Genomic DNA, 21,263 nt, shown 5'->3' with positions numbered 1-21,263 from the left:
GCAATCCGGGCTGATCCTCAGAGGTGCGGAGGTGGGCAGGTGACATTACGTGTGTCTGGTTCTCACCTCAGCTGAGACAGTCCTGCAGGCTGAGCCCAAATCAGAAGACATTGATCAGTCCCCCTTGGAAGGCAGATGCTGATCACATTACGTTGCTTTTGCAGTTTTCTCTCCGGGATCCCACTTTGGGTGTGTTCAGAGCCATTTGGCAAAAAACCTCATGGTTAAAAGCAATGTTTGCAGTGTACAGTAAGACAAACAAGAGCCCATTCGCATGCGTCATCGATCGTTTTACAAACAGTCCTCGGGCTAAGCACAAAACTCAGCCGGTACTGGCTGTTCGGGGTCACGATACAGACGTCAGAGGCAGAAGCGTTTTTCCTGCTGGCGTAACCTCTGTTGGGCACCGAGACCCTGATGCTGCTGGGAAGAGCCTTCAAGTCATGTTCTGACTTTGACCTTGGTGTGTTTTTCTCAGCCGCGGACAGAGCAAAGTAAAAGCCTTGTTGCTGCCGATGTGTGAAAACTACGGCCAGATTTTTCAAACTCTGTCAGCTGAAGCCGTGGGGCTGAGGTGACAGAGGGCGCCCGCTATTGCGGCACCACCGTGTCCCCGGGCAGGAGCCATGGAAGCATCCCGCAGGGCTGCCTGGGCACAGGCGCCCTGTCCTTGGCCCGGGACTGCTGTCGGCAGCCGCACGCCTTCGGGAAGAGAGCACAGCTTTTAGCGGGGCCGTTGCAGACCGGGATGTGCAAAAACCTGGCCGTGGTGACCTCGATGCGCTAATTTCTGAGTGCGTCTGGGCTGGTCCCCGAGGGCGGCACGGCTGGGCAGCGCGTGGGTGAGAGCCTTGCGCGGCAGGACCATGACTGCGGGCTGCCGTCCTGTCCTTTGGGGACACAGCCACTGCCGGGTGCCAGCCAGCCCGCGGGGACGTCTGCTGGGCGCTTGGCCTTTCAATCCCAGTTAACCCCGGAGCCCGGCTCTCCCGCGGCAGGCAGGGAGCTCCTGTTCCCACGCAGCATCTGGCTCTCTCCCGAGCCCGCTCCCTTCTCACCTCCGCGCTTCTGTCCTCTCCTGTGCAGCAGGGGCGACCGAGTTCCCTGCTGGTTGGAAATTAAATTGGATGAGACAGGTACTGGCTTTTAGTGGGATCTGGTTTGCATTACTGGGGAAGCAGCTCTGCACTACCGCGCCTGGGACATTGCGGAGCAGCGTATGCTCCGGTCCAGCCGAAGCTGCCCTTCTCTCCACGTTTAGCACGTCTGGATTAGTTGTGTGCCTGCAAATGAGTAAGAGTGTAGGTGCGTTAAGAGACTAAGAGACTGCTGGTTTGCAGCCGTGATGAATATAAACAGCTACAGAGGATGTACAGGGACATTTCCCTGCGGCATTCGTCTAAACGCACCATGATTCAGTAACTGCGTGCTGGTGTCCTTGGGCAAAATGGAATTTGCACATTTGTCAGGAGTCTGGGGGTTGAGGAGAGACCCAAAAATTACCAGCTATGGTAAAATTCACAGCGTAACGGGTTAACATCATCTGCCGTAACTCCTCTATGGGGCTTTTGTCCAATCTCTCATTCAAGCAGTGTTTGCTGAGGCTTTTGACATTTGTGGCAGCGCTGGGACAGACAGTAAGGTTGTGTGTCACTTTAAAGGCTTAATTTTTTTCCAAATTCCTCACAAAACCGGAGCTGAAAGCTCTCTCATGAATTTCTGGGGGAATCTGCTGAGGCAGCAATTGCGTTATCCTTCAAAATTCCACGGGAAAGGTCGCCGCAGCACCACGCCGAACCTTTCGGGCCAAAAAGGGGGCAGGGGGTGAGGGAGGCGAGGTCCGAGGCTGCTCTCGGCGCCGGCGGAGCAGAGCTGGGGGACACCTGTGGAAACCACAGCCTCCTCGAGATGGCACAAACCACACGTCTCCTCGCCTGGGTGGGTTTCTGTCGAAGATGTATTTACTCAGCAGAGCGAGAAAAACCGAAGCAGAGGAAGATATAAACCGAGAAAACGGTGTTTGTGAGGTGTGACTGCAGCGCTCAGACCTCCCTCCCCTCTGAACGCAGACTAACCTCGGGGACGATAAAACAGGCAAAGACCTGCCTTCAAATTTATTTCTCATTCTTTCTCCGTTTCTGCAAACCTCCCATGCCAGAATATTAATGTGTGATGAGAAACTAGTTTTAAACAGGACTGCTCACTGCAAAAGATAGTGAACACCGATGTTGCCAACGAAATTATAGAGGACTTGGTATGTTTTGTGGAAGAACTAGCCACATTACTAGACAGAGATCATAAACCTTTGAAAGGTGGAGGCAGGAGAAAGCAAAGTATTCTGCATAAGGCAAATGCGATTCTGGTAATGACTTTGCTAATCCCTAGGCTTCCAGTTTTATCCATTCATGTTTCCAGCATCTGCAGATGAACTCGGGAGGGTTTCAGTAATCCTTTAAAAAAGATCTTTTTAAAATTTCCACCTAGGCACAATAATTTGTTGGTTTGGGTTTTTTTCCTCCTTTCTTCCTAATTTATGGATGCCTCTATTAAGTTTACCAAAATGATAACCAAAGAGCGAACCTTTTGACTTGGTACTTTGATCAGGATGATCGATCCTTTTTTGGAAAAGTCTTATGAAGAGAAGAGTTTTATAGGAATGAAACCAGTTGAGATCTATAGAAATATAATACTGATCTCTGTGCAACAATAGTTACTTTTCAAACTGTCCTGTTCATCAGATAAATAATTATTTAGTAAGTTGAATGTGTTGGTCTGAAGTAGCAAAAATCCTGAAGGTTATTTGTTATCCAGTGTAATCTGTCATCGTTTAGTCTTACAGAATTTATTGTAACTCTAGTGAAGTGATCTAAGTAGTGCTGTGGGTTGGGTATCAGAAGATACTGTCCCTTTTCGTGTCCCCATGCTTTTCAGTACTAATCTAATTGGATGAAGTTTGCATGATGGAACATTGGACGTAGAGTTTTTGTGCTCACAACGATCAGAAAGCACCAGATAGTAGCAGCTTTTACAGAAAATGGAAGGCCAGATGGAGCAGGAGATTACTGCGTCTGATCTCCCGCGCGCTGCAGCCCGTTCCGTGTCACCTGCTTTACCCCTGGGCTGCATCCAGCGACCCGCGTGAGTTACAGCACATCCTCCGGCAAAGCACTCACTTCCCATTTGAAGACATCACTTAATGGAGGAGCCACCATCTCTCGTGGCAGTTTGGTTCAGTGGTTAAAATACTTTCGGTGCCGGGGCGTTAGCACAGATTTGTATTGATGTTTGTTTCACTTCTAACTTCCACCTCTTGATTCTTGTTGTGCCCTTTTTCAGCAGGTTGAAGAACTCTCGGTTCCTTTTCTTTTTCTCCCTGTAGAGCCACTTACGTGCTGTAATCAAGGCGCTTCTTCCTCTTCTCTCTGATAAGCTGAACAAGCCGAGGTCTGTAAGTCTCTCTCAGAAGGGTATTTACTACCGTCCCTTAAGTAACTTTTCTGTCCTTGTTCTCTGTCTTCACTTATTCAGCATCTTTCCAACATGTGGGGCTATTAGCAGTGGGTGTTTTCGAGTCTCTGCCTCACCGACTCTGGGTACACAGGGACAATTTCTTCTCTGTGTGTACAGCATGGTTGATGTGTTTAAGGATTCATTTGCTCTTCTGTAACAGCCTTGAGCTGCTTATCCACGGTGACCCTCTAATCCTTTACAGAATTGCTCCTTTCTAAGGTAAAATGTCTTGTTTCAGACACCAAGCATTACAGAGGAATTTGGTTTACCGTGTCTTATAGTCTCTTAAACAGTATGTACAAGATGTCTGTGCTGCGTGAGGATGCTCCAAAAAACCTGCTCCAGGTCTGCACCTTTTTAGCCTCCGATGTTGGCAGAAATTGCTGACACGTCTAACACGTGATTTCAGGCGCTGCTGTAGGAAAATGCCTGTATCGCAGCCCATCTGGAGTCTGAGAGAGGGAGCTGGGGGAGAACAGCTGCTCGGAATTTTGCAGAGAGAGCTCGCGGTCTCATTTATACCCCGCGGGGACACGGCACACAAAACCCAGTCTCAGCTGGGAGCTGTGCAGCCTGTTCTGTCGCCAGCGCAGGGTGCTGCGGTTACTCTTTATTAGAGGTAGGAAGCTGAAGTTGCCCTGACACAGAAGCCTCCTTTATGGATGACATTTTACCTGCTCTGTGCTTACCACTGGAAGGTTCAAAAAAAAAATTTAATATTTTAAAACTAATATCAAAATTAACACACCTGTATAAAAAAGCAGTCCAGTTGCATGTTGCACTGCGTCATCACATGGCCTGTCTTACGGTCAACATCATTTCCCTCCATCTGTTGGCTGTTAGCACTTGGCCGAAGAGCTGTTGTTCTTCCAACTAATCTGATCACTCCTGGCATCCCCTTGGAAGCCCTTTTGTCCAGGCGGTCATGTTTTCCTTGGCAATCGGCAGAGCGCACCAGATCATGGGTCTCTCTCCGATCAGAGCACTCACATGCCGATGCCTTTCCCTTTCCATTTGTCCTCATGCCTGAATTCCTGGAGGAGGTATAAAAGGGCAGTGCGGGGCAGGGAGCAGGTAGAGAGCAATGGGCTTTTTTGCCAGGCCGTGCCAGACTGGCCCTGCATGCTTGCTTCCCAGCGGGGCCGGAGGAGAAGCCTGGCTGTATCCCACCAGGGCTGGGGCTGGTAGAGCTGCTCCCAGGGGTAAGTGTGGGGTAGGCGTGCTCCAGCTACTGACAGCGGAGCAGAATTGCAAATACACTTGAGAGTTCCCTGCCCTGCAACCCCGTGGTTCATTCGAGGTGTTTCAGTGTCTGGCAGATCACAGGAGAATGCGCCGTCATACACCTAACCTGACCTGTGCTTCTCATTAGGGTTCTGGCTACGAAACCTGCGAGCTTGAGATCTCCTTGCTGAGGTATAAAATTTCTCATGGTTAAAGCTTTATTGGAGTGGAGACTTCTCCCTGCAAAAGAGAGAGCCCTTGCAAGCCTGCGCAACCTAATAAATAATTCTGAAACAACTGAATTTGTTGCTTTCTTTAAAGAAACATAATTATTTTAAAATGACAAACTGGTCCCTTTGTTGATAAATGTTTTATATCCTTGCTGCTATGCCTGAATAGTTTGTGTAAATAATGTATTAGCTCGCAAACAGACGTAGCACGTTGAGGCAGACACTGCCCAGCAGGGCAGGAATGCTAAAAAAGCGAAACAGATGATTCTGTGTGGTGCTGAGCGCCAGGGGTGGGAGTGGGCATCAGTAGGGACTGAGAAAACACTGTCTGCATCTCTTAGGACTGGACCCGACATAGCGCAGATGCCTGACACTGTGGTGATGCATTAGGGCTACAGATGCGAGCAGTCAGGCATTCACCATCAGCAGGTATGTGGTTTCCCTCGGACTCTTAGGAGCGAAATGAAAAGTGGCGCTGAGAATTGCGATACGGTCTGGTTTAGATAGTGTTTGGCACTTACGTGTGCAGGCTTGTTTTCAAAAGACTCGCTTTGCATGCTTGAGGAGAGCTTTCCTTCAAAACAAGGTTTTCAATTTGCTTTGATTGGTTGTTCCTCTAACTGCGTTCTCAAAACGGGCCTTGATTTTTGAATAAGTAATTTTGCAAAAATCGTATGTGAGGTTCTTTGTATGTCAGGGCAGGGTCAGGCAAGAGAAGAAGGATATGCGTGTGCATCAGTGGCTTCCAGATGAAAGTCCTTTGTAAACAGTGCGTAAGCGTGTGCATGTAATCATAGAATCATAGAATACCGGGTTGGTATTCTGTGACCTCAAGGATCATTTGATCCAGCCTTTCTTGGCAACTGTATGTAAAGTATGCATGGATGCAAAAGTATGTAAGTATGCATGGATGGAAACGTGCAGTAGTTTGGGGGGGTTTTAGACAGCAATTTTGTATGCTCAGGCGGGGACCTAAAAGTCCCATATGCCTCCATGGGCAATCATAGAACCGTAGAAGGGTTTGGGTTGGAAGGGACTTTCAAAGATGATCTGGTCCGACCCCCCTGATGTGGGCAGGAACATCTTTCAACAGACCAGGTTGCTCAAAGCCCCATCCAACCTGGCCTTGAACACCGCCAATGATGGGGCATCCACAACTTCTTTGGGCAACCTGTTCCAGTGTCTTACCACCCTCAATGTAAAAAATTCTTCCTTATATCTAGTCTAAACGTACCCTCTTTCAGGTTGAAATCATTACCCCCCGTTCTGTTGAAAGTGGGTAAGACTCTCTCCAGCCGTACTGAATAGATATAGTCACCCTGATCTGGTGTAACGTCAACTGAAGACCACTGGAGTTGCCTAAACACCCCTATAAAAGGCACAAACTGCCTTACAAAAGCCAGCTGCAATTCTAAACTTAAACTTAATGGTGTACGGCTCACATTTTTCTCCGGCTCAGGAGGAGAGCGGAGCCCAGCTCCGACGGGGACTTGGTGATGCAGGGGTGCAGAGGAGCCATGCTCTCATTCTAGCTGCCTTTTTTGCTGAGAAGAGCAAATAATAGAAAACTTTGATTTTACTGTAGTCAGCAGAAGTGAGCAAGCACAGAGACGGAGCAGATCTGCGCGGTGACAGATCCCGTTTTACCTGGCCACCCTGTGAAGCACAGTCCTACTTCTCAAACTGCATATGGGGTGGCCTGATTTAGCTTTCTGTTAACAAAACTGAGGATGGGAACAGGAGACATCACTGAAAAGCAATTATCAGTGCATTTTTATATTTGTTCCTGCTATCTACTATTTTGTCTTTCTTAGAAAATGAAAATTATTTTAGTACTCACTGTTGACTACAATAGGGAAAAAAATCCTGCCCTTCCACACTCCTGCAGTGCTTTATTGCAGAAGTTAGTCCTCATTAAGTCCAGAAGATCAGCACCCACTGTCAGTCAGTGAAAACCCACCCTGGACTATAACGGTGCTGGGATTTCACTCTAAATTGCAGTGCTACAAAATCAAAATACACGCAATTAGGGTTCTTTCCTTCCCCCCACTTTGTGTCCTGCTCTTATTTTTGAGGTAGCTTTGTCTCATTTATAGAAAGGAGAAAGAAAATACTTTGAGATCCTGAGCTGAAGGCAAATATAAGCACTAATAAACAACTAAAACATTGAAGTATCTAGATATGTTGTGGTGTTACCACTCCTGGGGACTAAGCTGCAGCTGACTTCTTATGAGTAAAAATAAATCACTTCTCTATTTCATTCAAAGTTGTTCCGTGGATTTGCTGAACTAATTTTTCCTCCAAGCATGGTCACATTTTGGGTCAGAATGCCTAGACAACATGGGGCTCTGCCAGCAGTTCCTCCGTAAAGTCCCTCTTGTTTTTTTGGAAACACATCCAGTCATTCATAGAAATGAACTCTTGCATAATTAGAGCCAGTATTGCACATCATCTTTGCTTTCCATTTTTAGACGTTGCGTCTGGAGGACTATAACTTTTAAAGATGCCAACAAGCCACTTAGGAGCTCGATAGCCATAATGGGAAAATCTGTGGAGCTGAATAGAAAATGATAAGCTTCATAAGGACTATTCTAAATTGTTTGGTAAAGAGCTCAGCCAGACATTCAAAGCAAGAGCAGAAACGATAACCCCTTCTAATTCAATCTTCAGGGGGCTGGACTTTCTCTGCTATCCCCCTGAAGTCCCAGTCCAACGGGCAGCTTAACGGAGAGGACAGTGTTCTTTACGCCAGAGTTCTCTGGTCTCTGCTGGGTCCAGTTATTGGACTGTGGCATAAACGGGTGCAGAGGACTGATTTTATTCATATTTTACCATCCAGGGCTTGTAATCAACCATTTCTCTTTCTGGGTTAGTTAAAACGTTCAGTAGCCCCAGATACTGAAGCATGAAACTCCAGAAAACTGATCCTCTAAAGCATTTTTTAAACTCAAGTTTTCAATAAAGAGCAATTTAAAAATAATTAAGAAAGAAAGATTTGGAGGCCTTTTTTTTTTTTTTTTTTTTTTTTTGACAGGCAGGAGGGCATCATCGGCTTCAGAGCCAGCAGGTGTTGACAGGTGAGAAATCTCACAATAAGTCTTTTATTTCTCTGCCCTCCGAGGCTTTCAGGTACGTCCTGTACTGTAATCTCAAAATTAGAGTGGGTGGCAGATGAGCTAAAATTTGTTTCTTTGTTCAGAAAATGCAGTATGGATTTTTCTTTGTTTGGGTCTTTAATCCAAACTGATGCTTTAGTAACTGAAATTCCAGTAGTGGGCTTTTTTGCCATTTTTTTTTTTTTTAAGTTAGAGAATAAATCAGTAAGAAAACTGGCTTTGCAGTGGGAAATTACCCCAAAATATCTTCACAGCTGGACTGTCGCAGCATGTGAGGTCGGTTAATATGACCAGATGGGGCTATTAAGGACAAGTGTTTGACACTGCTTCACTGCTAGGAGAAGGCTAAAGTCCATATAAAGTCACTCTGTGAAGGACAGAATATAATATCCCCAATTTTAAAAATTAAAATCATAGAATCACAGGATGGTTTGTATTGGGAGGGACCTTCAAAGATCATCTTGTTCCAATCCCGCTGCCACGGCCAGGGACACCTCCCACTAGACCAGGCTGCTCAAAGCCCCATCCAGCCTGGCCTTGAACACTTCCAGGGATGGGGCATCCACAGCTTCTCTGGGCAACCTGTTCCAGTGTCTCACCACCCTCACAGTAAAAACATTCTTCCTCGTGTCCTACCTAAATCTACTCTCTTTTATTCTAAAAGCATTACCCTTGTTCTGTCACTGCAGGTCACCTTCCATCTTTCTTAGAAAGCCCCCTTATATATCGAAAGGCCACAATAAAGTCTCCCCAGAGCCTTCTCTTCTCTAGGCTGAACAATGCCAACTATCTCAGCCTGTCTTCACAGGAGAGATGCCCCAGCCCTCTGATCATCTTTGTGGCCCTCCTCTGGACCTGCTCCAACGGGTCCATATCTTTCCTGTGCTGAGGGCCCCAGAGCTGGACGCAGTACTCCAGGTGGGGTCTCACCAGAGCGGAGTAAAGAGGGAGCATCAAGCATCACCGCCTGGTGGTCACACTTCTTTTGATGCAGACCAGGATATTAGTTCTCTGTTGAAATGCCGAAGCACACTGTCAAGAGTTAGATACTACTTTCAACTTACTCCTGCATTTTTCTATGCAGAGTGCTGGGGAACAAGGCTGAGTAGATGAAGCCCAAGTTCAGGCTGTGCGGCACTTTCCCCATCAGTGAAATGGAGATGCTGCTTTGTTCTCCTGCTGGCAGGCTGAGGTTCTTTATATTAAAATATTCAAAAAGGAGTTTGTGATCTCCAGAAAATGGCAAGGTAGAGATACCATAATGATGCAAAGTGTTGGTATAATTTATTGTTAGAAGAATCCTGTTAGCAAAAGCCTGCCTGAACCACTAGATTATCTTAACAGGTTGGTGTTATCTTTACCTTTTAAGGGTCCAGCAGCTTGAAGGGCACTTTTCGGGCAAAGAGGGTTCACATACGTGTATGTCATTTCAGAGGGGGTGGCAGGGGAGGTGACTCCACGTAAAACCTTGCCCTGTGGCTGCATGTGTTCCTGTGCCTGCATCCACACACGCCAACATCAGCGTCTTCAACGCTTTCCCACCGACCTGGAGGGTGTTGAATTCACAATATGTGGTGCTGCATTTACATTCCTCGGAAGATGCGAGCGAGCAGTGCATTTGCTTCCTCGTGGACTTCTCTCATTCAGGCACGTTGTGAGTTTTCTTGCTGCCAGCGCAGCGAGGTGCTGCTGTGAAACAGGCGCTGTTAGAGGACTTCAAAGCCGAGGAGCCAGCGTTTGGTTTTCGAAGCAGCGCGACACGATGCTATTAGCAGGTTGCTGGTAACTGGGGCGTAATGCTGCCTGGAGAGACGCCTCGCCAAGGTTTGCCTCTGACACGCTACCCACCACCCCTCTCTGGCCCACTTGTTAAATAAGCAGTTATCTTTAAACATCAAACGGTGTTGGTGAGCCCGCATTTGCTCCTGTGTAAGTCTGCTCGTTCTAGGTGGCGTAACCGCCACACTGGGAGCCAGTTGGGTAGTATTTGGCAGTCCAAATGTGGCGCGTGCTTTGCATGCACCGTATAGATTTACGGGGCTTTCTGTGTAAATATTTAGACAAAAATCGTTAGAGCATTTTTATGTGTTAGAATATACATTGACTTTAATGGCTTGTGTATCCAAATGTCCCTGTTCATAATACGGGAGTGAACTGAATCCAACTGTGATGTCAATGAAGACTTTAAAGATGATTTAAATTTCAACGGTTACTGTCCATCTTAAACGTAACGAAGTTCCTTTAGCAGTACACTAAAGTGAAAACTCTGCTTCCCTGTTTTTTCTTTATTAATCCAACCTTCTGAACTAAAAGAAGACGCTGGCACGGAGAGGAGAAAACGTACCTTGACACTAGTTGCTGAATGTTTGCAGAGGTTCATTTCCGTTGCCAGGCCTAGAAGAATCATGCGGGATTTTCATTGATTTATCTGCATTTTCAAATGGGGCTTATGCTCAGATACTCGGCCATTACCTGGGTGCCGAGATCGCTGTTTGTGCACGCTGCTGCCGGGCTTGCACCGTAGCATCCCTCGGAGTCCTGCAGCCTGGGCAGCATGGTGGCGGCGGCAGTAATGAACCCGGCTGAAAGAAATACTCCAATGGCTGCCTTTCAGCACTTGGCAAGAAAATCCTTTTTATGTTAGTTTCAAGGTCGTCAGATATCATTATAGCCAAGTATTAAAAATTTCAAAGAAAGGAGGCAGTGTGTTTGATTTATAGAATAATTATCTAGCTTTAGCTCTAACTTGGCTTTGGCAATGGTTTTGCAAGCACTTGAAAATTAAATCCATTTTTTATGGCACTACAAGGTATTATCTCACAGCAAATGATAATTAAACACCTGTGAAATCAATTAGCCCTTTAAGCAGGGGGAAAAAAAAAGTTTTCCAATTATGTTTTTGCACCTCCAAACTTTCTAATTCCAGACCCGGTGCTGGCAGAGCGGGAGATGAACTGCCAGCCAGTAGCCTGTTCACCGACATTAAGATCACCCCAAAGCATTGCGCAGCCGTAAATCCCAAAGCAAGCAGTTCGCGGCGACGGCACCCTTCCAAGTAGGATGCGTTAGCCTTTCGAGCTCCGTCTTGGGCAGCTATCTATCTGACGCACAGCTGAGCTGTCAGCTTTTCTACAAAGACAGTTACTCACTCGGTGTTTTCAATGCCAGGCTTTACTTGACAGCTTATTTGAAAGCCAACCTACCTTAATGGAAACCAAGCAACAAGACGCTTCGTGTGACAGAGAGGGTTTCTTTTCAGGCTCTCCAGCCAGTAGTTCAGAACCATCTGTATTAAGCATTCACACACAGAAAACTGGCCAATTGATTAATGGCTGAAATTTAATATACTGGAAGACTGGGAAACACTACGCCATGTAGCCTTGCGTTGTAGGAGTTTAATATCTGTCTTTGTTGAACTTGAACTGATCCAGGGACTTTTGGAAGATGCAGCAAGCGTTTTTGGGCTTGCAGATTGAGGGAGGGAGCCCTGGACATAGTTGGTTAAGTGCCATAGCAGTTTTTGGCTGGGGAAAGAAGAAAACAGCTCTAGTCCCATCTGACATCTACGGCGGTATGTGCCGATGCTCCCTGCCAAAGACGAGCTCCAGCACCTTCCAGAAGATGGATTATGTGTTGCACTGTTAAAATACGTACTGCTGGGTTAAACCCATCGTATTTGGTTTGGGTTCTGCTCCTGTATGTCCATCTGAATTTTGATATCCGTAACATATGGCTGGTTTTCAGTGAGCACTGTATCATCGGAGAGGAGGGAGGCAGGTGAGGACGCTGGTGTTAGCATTCCCAAGGTCTTTCTAGCTGCTGGAGAAGCCACTGGTCAGCTGTATCTCAGGTTTTCCATCTGTGAAATGGGAACGGTGATGGTATCCCCTATCAGTGGTCAGAGGATTAGGTAGGAAAATATGTACGCTGCTTTGTGATTCCTTTGTGGCAGGTGACATACAGCTGGATAAAGTACAATAGTCATTAAATCTGGGTAGCTGGACGTATCTGCTGGTCTGAACTGCTGGTGTCCTTTTAGACCTCTCCTCAATCAATGGTGATGACGATGTGGCTTTGGAAAAAAGTAGTTTATATTAAAATGGGCAGCGAAAATGTTTCCCAGGCTAGTTTATAATCTCTTTAGTGTAGTGACATGGGGAAATGCTTAAGCTGTAAGAAGGAATGTATGGCATGGCTGATTAGTCACTGCAGAGCCTCTGCAGCCTGCCCGGCCTCCTCGGGATAATGGTGAACCAGGAATCCCAAGCAGCCCTCTAATCCATGTGCTGATGGACAAGGTCGGCACATCAGAAAGGAAAAAAAACAGGGGGGATGGGGAAAGACAGAAGCAATGTGTTGGATCGAGAAGTTAAAATGGTGAGAGCATTTGGCTGAGCAGCATTTCTCCTTCGGATAATTGCCCACACGGCGTTGCAGTGTTTACACCTGCGTGATAGATGGGGCCGAACATGTTTTCTCAGCTATGGGTGGTAGCAGGGAGGGGATATTTCAATTAAAGTGTGAATAAATTAGAATTGATTACAAATAGAGCTATTTGTTTATGCTGCCTAAAAAGGTATTAGCTGTGAACAAGGTGCACTTCATCATTAGGGAAGGAAGCCTGAAAGTTAATAAAACACACTGCTGATCCTTACAGAGGGATGCCAGCTTTGGGTTAAATCTGTAGCTATTTTAGTTTCAAAGCCCCAACTGTCATTTTAAAGGCATATGGATTTTGGATTTTAACATGTTTGAATGATGCAGCTGAGGCCCAGGCCAAGCCGACCCTAAAATTGGCAGTAAAACGTTACCTCCGTGCGAGCGTGCAGAATGATGGAACACAGGAATATGAGCAAGAAACGTGTGCCCCCCCTCCACGGCAGTCTTCAAACACCAAAATTGGGAGCTTTCTGGAAATAAACACCCTCCATGCAAAGCAGAGGACTCCTCTCAAAGCTTTCCTACAATAAGTGCTCGGGAAGATTAACTACGAGTAGGAAAGGAAAGGAAAGCGCCAGAAAGAGTGTGCCACCGCAGCAGCAGAAGTAAGGAAGAAGTGCCCGGCCGTGCCGTGCCCCACGGTGCCGGGGACACAGCAGCATGTTCTGACCACGGCTCGGTTGTGGCTGCCTGAAGTGGAGCCTGGAGAACCTCTGTAGCCGGCTAAAACCAGAGCGTCTGGACAGGCAGGCAATGCAGAGCCGTCCCCGCAAGCTGGCAGCTCCAGGTTTGCAGAAACCGCAGCGACGCAAGCTGGAGAACCGTAACAAATCTCCCTGCTGTACTCAGATGTTGCCGGCTAATGGAAATAAGTGTTTCTGAAAACAGATATAACCCCCATTGCCAGGGGAGAAGAAGAAGAGGCTCTGGGAGAACCTCTTCTAAACACTTGACTATTTTCTCTGTAACTTAAGGCCCCTCCGCCAGTTGCAAGCAGGGTTATAATACTTCATTGCCTCCCCGAGGTCTTGTGGGGATTAGTCAGTGAAGATGGTGGGGAAACCAAGCCTGCCATTGATGCAATACTGGTATTTGCAATAGATACCAGGTCAATACTTAATGTACAAGTGTCCTGCTGTAGCCGAGAGTGTGTTTCTGGACATCTGGGCCAGTTCCCATTTCTCTCCTGGACAGGAGAAGGAGAAATTTAAAGTCCAGCAAAGATTTAACTCATAACGTAAATTTAACTCATTACCTTTAATCATAGAGATTATCTCACTGACTTCACTGAAAGCATTTTAAGTCCGAGTTAGGGGAAGTGCAGAGATGCTTTCAGGTGAGACGTATGTGCGTCCTATGTGGAAAAAAATGCCAATTGTACATAAGCTGTTTTCCCTCCCTGGCAAAACACTGGCAAAGCTCAAACCTGGTTCCCACAGGGCTGACTGGGGAGGGGGCTGGAACTGATGGTTGCCCTGATGCCGTCTGTCCCCACCATGGCCTGTGGGATGGAGCTTCATTCACCAGGTGATGGTTTTGTGGCCAAGGCCTCCGAAGGCTGCCTGGCAGTCTGAGAAAAACATACAACAGGCTCTGCTGCAAACTCGACTCTAAAGTACTATTTGTTACGTATAAACGATTTCCTCCATGAGCGATGCTTCGAATTACAAAGCCGTGCTTGCAGCTTGACGGAGATGTTTATGTCTTTGTGGCTGCCTACATGTGTTGTGTGAAAGGCGTTTCCGAATTCATATTTGAACATACTGGGCTGTCGTCCGTCTTTCAGCAAAGGCAGGGTACCCCTGTTGCTTTGCGTCCTACCCACGAACTAGGAGAAGCAAAATTAGCACCTCGTGTTTAAGGATTTCAAATAGATGTTTGATCCCGGAGTGGTCGCTGAAGGGGATTAAACTGGAAACCAGTCTGCTAGCACTGGGCTCAAAGAGCGTGTTGAGTCACCTTAAGAGATTCCGGTGGAAATTGCAGCGAGATTTGTTTGTGGGAAGGATCTCTGGTGCAGTTCATTCTCTGCAGCAGCTCTCGATGGATATTGCTTTACTCCAGGTCTGCTCCCGTTGTGTTTGTGGGTTCTGCCTGAAGTGAATGGAAATTTTGTGCCCATAGATCAAGGTTAGGATGAGGCTCTCTGTGTGCCTATGATGTAGATAAATTGCTTGATGGCCATGAACCGTGCTATTCCAGAGCTCGGCAATAAATCACACGTTAGGCTTTAAAACGCACAAATGGGAGCAAGACACTAACTGGTTTTCAGGTGGGAAATTGTCAACAAAATCCTTTTTTTTTTTTTCCCCATCAAAAATCTGTCCTAACATCAGCAAATTAGTTATACAAGAAAGAGTGCCCAATATAAGACACCACTGGCGTAGGGAGGACTCGCTTGTGCTGGCCTCGTTCCCTGCTTTTCTTTGTGTTCTGGTTCTGCCATCAACGTTTTGTGGGTATTGTCGCATTCGGGGACATTAACAGGATTTTCCATTTTTAGCTAGCTAATGATGGGGGACTTCTGACTGGCATGTTCTAGCCCTACGGGGTATTCTATTTTTGGTATTTATTAACATTTTCTGTCATACAATATGCAGTGAAAGTGTTGTGCCTCAGACCTCGGAATGTGAAAAAAGAATGCTTAAAAATGGCAACTTTTTTTTACTTTTTTTGATATTCTGGTTTCCTAATATTTTCCCCCGTGTGCTGTGTCACTGCTGGCTAGTGAGCTGGGACGTGCCTGCCAGTCAAGTCTCCCACATGGAGAAAAAGAAATTGCTGTCACTTGGATGGAATATGTATATATGTATTTTAACCAAAGTTGAGATACGATTTAAAGAAAAAAAAAAAGTACTTTGAAGTCTGTTTTGTAGTTTTAATTAATGCAACGAGAGTTTTTATTTTACTCTCAGTGGAGATAATCTTAATCCATTCACAGTGACCTTTTCTTGTGCAAATTAGCTATACACGCTTGTTTAAGCAAATGGGCCTTTGCAAGATGTCTTTTCCTAAAGACGGAGCTTATAATTGAAAATTGGCTTACTCCCATCTGTCTGGCCTGTGTGAGAATACAAACGTAGATCCGGACTTTTTTATATATAAAACATAATCATATACATATGTATATACATACACATATACATGCATACACAAAAAATTATCTAGCCTGCAGGCTATGGTTAAATTAGTTTATTAGTGTTAAAAAATTTCAGTGCCACAAGTTACTGTCCAAATAACATCTGCCTGCGGAGGCCGGGACACTCTGGAGAGCGGAGGGTGTTTAATCTGGATGCTTTTGTCTCGGATGACGTTGGTGCAGTTCGCAGTTCCGTGGGTTTGCCAGAAGTACAATTAGCTAATAACAGGCTGGAAACCGTTTGGATTTGATGTGTGGTTTTGGTAAATGGTTTTGAGGTGATTGATTGAATCAGAAAAAAAACAACAAACAGGAGTGTCTATAAGCACTTAAAATTTAAATTGGAGGAGCAGGAGTCGTTGCAGCTGTATGGTTAATTGCCAAAATTTGGCAGTTTATCTCTCTCACCACACCTGACAATAACCACCAAGTGAGTCATTGTAACTCCCCCCTCCCGCTCCCCGTCCCTTTTTTAGTGCCTGCTTGGTAAGGGAAGAGTTCTTTGGCGTAGTTTGAGTATTTTTTGCTTTGTCCAGACCTCTTGCGCAGAAAGGACCGCAGTTGTGCATGGCTTTGACTAAATCCGAAAAGAAATGCGGGTCACAGAAGTACCGCAACAATGCTTCGGGTATCAAAATAGTTAGTGTAAGTTTGTTGTTAGAAGTCACGCACGCCTGTTTATATAGAAAAGGATGATTATTTCAATAGGCAAAAGGATTTCCTTCGTTCTCGGTTTCATTACTGCTCTCCCCAGCTCTCTCCCATGGTGGCTGCTCCTTAGGATGAACAAAAAGGAGCGGGGAGATGGCCGGCACACGCGTGCACGGAGGGAGCTGGTTAACCTGGTGGTGAGCGGTCTTGGTCGGAGATGATTTTATCCAGATGTGTCTCAACAGCTGTTTGCATTTTCACGCCCAGTTACTCCAGGACTCGCCGCTAATTGAATTTTCTCTTTTCTCCCCTGTTCTTGTTAGGTATGATTACCGTGAAATGCTGCACAATGCCACTTTCTGTCTGGTTCCCCGGGGGCGCAGGCTTGGCTCTTTCAGGTTTCTGGAAGCCTTGCAGGTAAGAGCTGCAGTTTAAAGCATCGGCTACACTGGCTGCAATTCAGCGTGCAATAGCAAGGAGGTGGGGGGGAGGGAAATGTGTTTCATTTCCCTAGTGGACAGTAATCCACTTTGCGAAAGCCTCTATTCATACTTCTGGAGCAATTGGCAGCTTCTTCCCAGGAGGGGCTGAGCGCTGAGCTCATCTGAAGGTTGAATGGCGTTACCTCCAGGAAAAGGGTTTCCCTGGATGCGGTGGGGCTGAGAGGTTGGGCCGGTTTAGAGCTGTATTTTGTCAAGCTGTGAGACTTCCCGTTGGGGACACCAGCCTCTACAAGGAAGCCCCGGGGCAGTAAAAATAGCTTTTTGTTTTCACTTAGTCCAAACAGACCTGCTTGTTCATCGCCTCTCTTGAGTTGGTGTTTGCTGAACATGCAGAAGGTGTCCTGGAGGTGGTAAGGCCCCAGACGGAAGCTTCACATGAAGGTGGATACAGGCTGATCTCAGGGAGCTCACAGTGTGTCTGGGACAGCACCCAAATCCCCTTCACCTTTTAAAAACCTTTTGGTTAACAGTCTCCCTTCTTTGGCTGAAGGCAATGCAAAGGGCTCCTGAGTCACTGTGGCAGCGAGCCGTGGCAGCCCAGTGACCAAGCCCGACACTGACCTACTCCGGCTGTAGCTGCCGTGACTTTTTTTTTTGGCAAGCGTCAACTCAGCCCTGGGGTCCTGGATCTCCAGTCAGCCATACAGAGAATCTTGGGAGGTGCCGCAGGGACTGGCATCTGGATTTCCATGGGAGCTGGAATGGAGAAAGGGGAGGCTGAGGCGCTTCTTGGTGTCATTGAGGTGGCAAATAAGAACATCTTACGGGTTCCTGCCTCTGGGTGTCCTTTTGCCATTTGGGAAGTGTCCCAGCATTGGCAGTAAAGCTGCTAATGAATAGCATCACGTCACTTTTCTTCATCAACCACAAAATGTCCCAGCTGCTATTAAAGAGTATTGTTTTCCGCAATGCAGAGCAGAATTCAGCAGTCCTAAATGTAGGTGTATAATGTGATTTAGAAGCCCAGGGGTACCCTTCTGGCATTCTGCTGCTTCTCCAGAAGATCTCCAGTAGATCCTGTGTCGTGTCTGCCAGCCTTTGATGGGTTTCTTGGGTACCCTAGAGCATCCCAAATGCACCGAACACTTAGGTTTAACCACCTAACCCTACACCTACTGCCACTTTTGAGATCCAAGTTCTGGACTGTCCCTTACCTCTTTGGTCCTACTCCGGTGAAGATTAGTAGCCTGCAAAGTGCTGTTCCCTCTCCAGCCTCTTCGGAGGAAGAAGTGGGACTGGCTTATGTGGGATGACAAGTCACTTCAGATCCTCCTGAAGAGCACTGCTCAGCTCTTCTCTCATCTGAGCCACAAGTCACGCAGTTTCTGTTAGATGCATTGTCTCGGGAGAAGAAAGCAGGGAGTGTACCTCACTGCACAGAACTTGAAGGGTCCAGGTTGATGGTGATAAAATGCAGGGACTGAGGATTTTCCTAGCAGACTAGCAGCGGTATTCACTGATTATGATGAATTCCCAATTTCTGTCTGGCTCCAGGCCACGTTGAAAGACATAATCCACATTAGTGGCATGTTTTAAACATGAAAATACATTGCTAAGTGTTTTCTGCTTGGCTTTTTTCATGGACTAATGTCATTTCCTTACAGAAGATCACAGTTCTTTATACGTTATAAGTACTGCTGCAATGCAGAGACTTGACCAGTCTAAGATCCTGTGCGTAATACACGTTACCAAGGAAGGTACAGCAGTCTGAAAGATTGCCCTTTATACCATCTTTTGGCAGGGACGAGAGGAACTGACCCCAGTTGGGACCAAATTCAGAGCACTTAAGTTTGTCTTGATCCAAATGAAACTGAACCAGAGCACAGGCTCGATGCAGATCCTCTGGTAACAGGTTCTTGCGTCACATCAGGAGGCTTGTGGTTTGGATCTTATGCTGTGATCCAGCTGACCAGAACTTAGTGGCGATCATTTATTTACAGAAATACTGCCCTATTTACTGAATATTCACAAACCTGCTGTCTGTGTAGAGGAACTTGCGCAACTCATGAAAGATTAAATAATTTAGACAGATCGTACTGGTACAAAATAGATACTAAATGTGTATGCTTTCTGTTTGTTTTAAGAGAGGAAGCAGTTCTTATTTTTGTAGATGGGTGATGACAGATGAGTTCTGTTTGTGCAGTTGCCTCTGTTTGGAGACTTGATAGCAAACAGGGCAGGGAATTCATTCCTCCTTTGTGGAAAAAGTGCTCTGGAATTAAATGTGATACACATTTTCGGTAGGGTTGTCGTGCAACATGTTATAAAAATTGAGGGAGTTAGCGCCCTGCTGAATGGTTCGCAAAGCAGCGAGGGAGGCCATCATTTTGTATTAAATTCTCTAGTGTTACATCTACTGCATTTTAACCATTCTGCCCTCGCCTGGCAGCGTAAGCACCAGATTTCGAATGCCACTCTCCGTGCAAACCCCACCTTTCAGGGAATAAGAATAAGCGCTACATGGAGAACCATAAACATTTGGGCCGCCCTCCTGCGGCCCCTGGCTTCTGGCGGTCTGTGCCACGTTGCCTCTCCTTCTGAGCTTGTGCAGAAAACAACGGTCACGGCGTTGGTGCAAACCTCAAAGCTTGCCCTAATCATGGGGTCCCCGCTAACGACGGCGATGCCTCTGTGTGCATGCAGGCTGCCTGCGTCCCGGTTATGCTCAGCAACGGATGGGAGTTGCCGTTCTCGGAAGTGATTGATTGGAACCAAGCTGCCGTCATAGGCGATGAGAGATTGTTATTACAGGTAAGGAAAAGACCGCGGCCTTCAGCAGATCAGTTGATTATTGCTGCCGCCATCTAAATGGACGGGGAAGATGAATCCAAAAGGTCAGGGCTGTAAAAGAATTTTTATCATGAAGGGATTGTCTGTGTCACGCCGGCTATGAACTCATTTAATATGACATCATTCATTTTTTGACCTGAAGGTCATTGCAGCCACCAGGCCACACTCTTAAATGCAAGAGACTCTCTTATTTTTCCGAAGAGCGTGAAATCTCTTCTGGTGTGGAGCACCTGGATGCCTCTCGGAGGCAGGGCTGTCCTGGACCGGGTGCTGTGATGAGAGAGAAAACATTTGAAGGCAAGTTTTGCCCTCGTCCTACAAAAATAGTTTGTCCTCAGGCGTACCACCAGTGCGTGTGTCTGGCTGGCGGGTACTGAAGGGACGCATCAGGAAAGCGGGTATTTTCTCAGACAGGAGTTACCACCTGACAGTTTTGTGGGAAGCAGAATCTGTCCCTTTTCTGATGTCTGGACCACGTAACATTGCGTTCTGAAGCAGCGTTCATGTCACTTTTTGTTAATCACCTTGAGATCATGGAACAAAGCGGGCTGAGAAGTTAGAAATTCCCTGCTGCCTTCAGCATCTACTTTGGTTTTAAATTCACTACATTATTTTTATAGTCTAAATACATTCTGTAAAGTATGTGGAGAAGTTGATGTTAGAAAAAGTTCTTGAAAAAATGGTTTCCCCAAAGTAGCATTTGATAAAACGCCATCACCCAGCTGAGATCCATGAGATCTGGAGTAGCCACTAAGTAACCACTAAGAGGGTTTCTTTTTTCAAGGCTGAATTTAACTCATTTCCAAAGTGGCAAGCTGTTGTCATCTGTGAAGAGAAGCCTTCAAAGGTATAGGTGTCTTGGCACCACAAAAATGAAGTACCTTTGGAAATCTTGTTAGATGCCTATTTACTTGTCTGAAGAAGTAAATAGTGGAGAAGAGCGGGCCTAGCAAGCCTTGCGAAGTGCTGCCTGTTCTCCTTAATGCTGCAAATATGAACGGGCCGTTGGATTTTTGCTTCTGTGGACAGCACGTTTTTCTGAGCAGAATTATTTCTCTCTTTAAATAATAATAATTTGCTGATCTTCATGCTTTCCGGTAACATGCCATTCGTTCTCCTCACAGCTGCTTCCATATTGAACAGCCACTGCACCGTTATTAACAGTGTTTTTAAAGAGCTGGCAGGGGGCCTGAATGTCTGCTCTGGGAAATGTTTTTGTTATGTTACAGTTTTTCATTTCCTGTTTGAGAGCAGCTCGGATGTTTTTATTTGCATATTCTCCTCATCGTAGCGCGGGGAGAGCTTAATCCAGCCTTTCTGCGTTTATTTGTGCAGGATGGTTTTTCCCTTCCTCCTACTTATTACTGAAATGACCTTTCATTAAGACGTCATCCTGTTCTAATAATTCCAGTGTAATCCTGCCAGATTAGTATTAATACATCGTTTTCCCCACCTGTCTTTCTGGACGAGTAGATTAATAACCGATAGGCAAATGCAGTTAAAATGGGAGCTCTGATTTTTCTTTCCAGATGTTGTAACGGAGCAGACACCAAGGCTTTTTTTTAACCTTGGCACTGTTTGCAGGCGCCCGCGAGCATGGTGTGGTCTGTAAAATCGTAACTTCTTGCAGTAACCTTCACAGCCAGAGTGGCCTTCCCTT

General features: G+C 46.3%; 1 protein-coding gene across 1 annotated transcript in view; it reads left to right on the top strand.

The window, feature by feature from the left end:
* Positions 1 to 21,263, top strand: part of EXT1 (exostosin glycosyltransferase 1) — a 185,801-nt gene that overhangs the window by 142,306 nt on the left and 22,232 nt on the right. Inside the window, exons 2-3 of the mRNA XM_063327440.1 lie at positions 16,634 to 16,727; positions 19,457 to 19,564. Of these exons, the coding sequence (XP_063183510.1) occupies positions 16,634 to 16,727; positions 19,457 to 19,564 (202 nt within the window). The remainder of the gene's footprint in view (positions 1 to 16,633; positions 16,728 to 19,456; positions 19,565 to 21,263) is intronic.

This window comes from Chroicocephalus ridibundus, chromosome 2, assembly GCF_963924245.1.
Source record: "Chroicocephalus ridibundus chromosome 2, bChrRid1.1, whole genome shotgun sequence".
Taxonomy (NCBI): domain Eukaryota; kingdom Metazoa; phylum Chordata; class Aves; order Charadriiformes; family Laridae; genus Chroicocephalus; species Chroicocephalus ridibundus.
The sequence above is the reverse complement of the archived record's forward strand: the minus strand, read 5'-3'. Positions and strand labels throughout refer to the sequence as shown.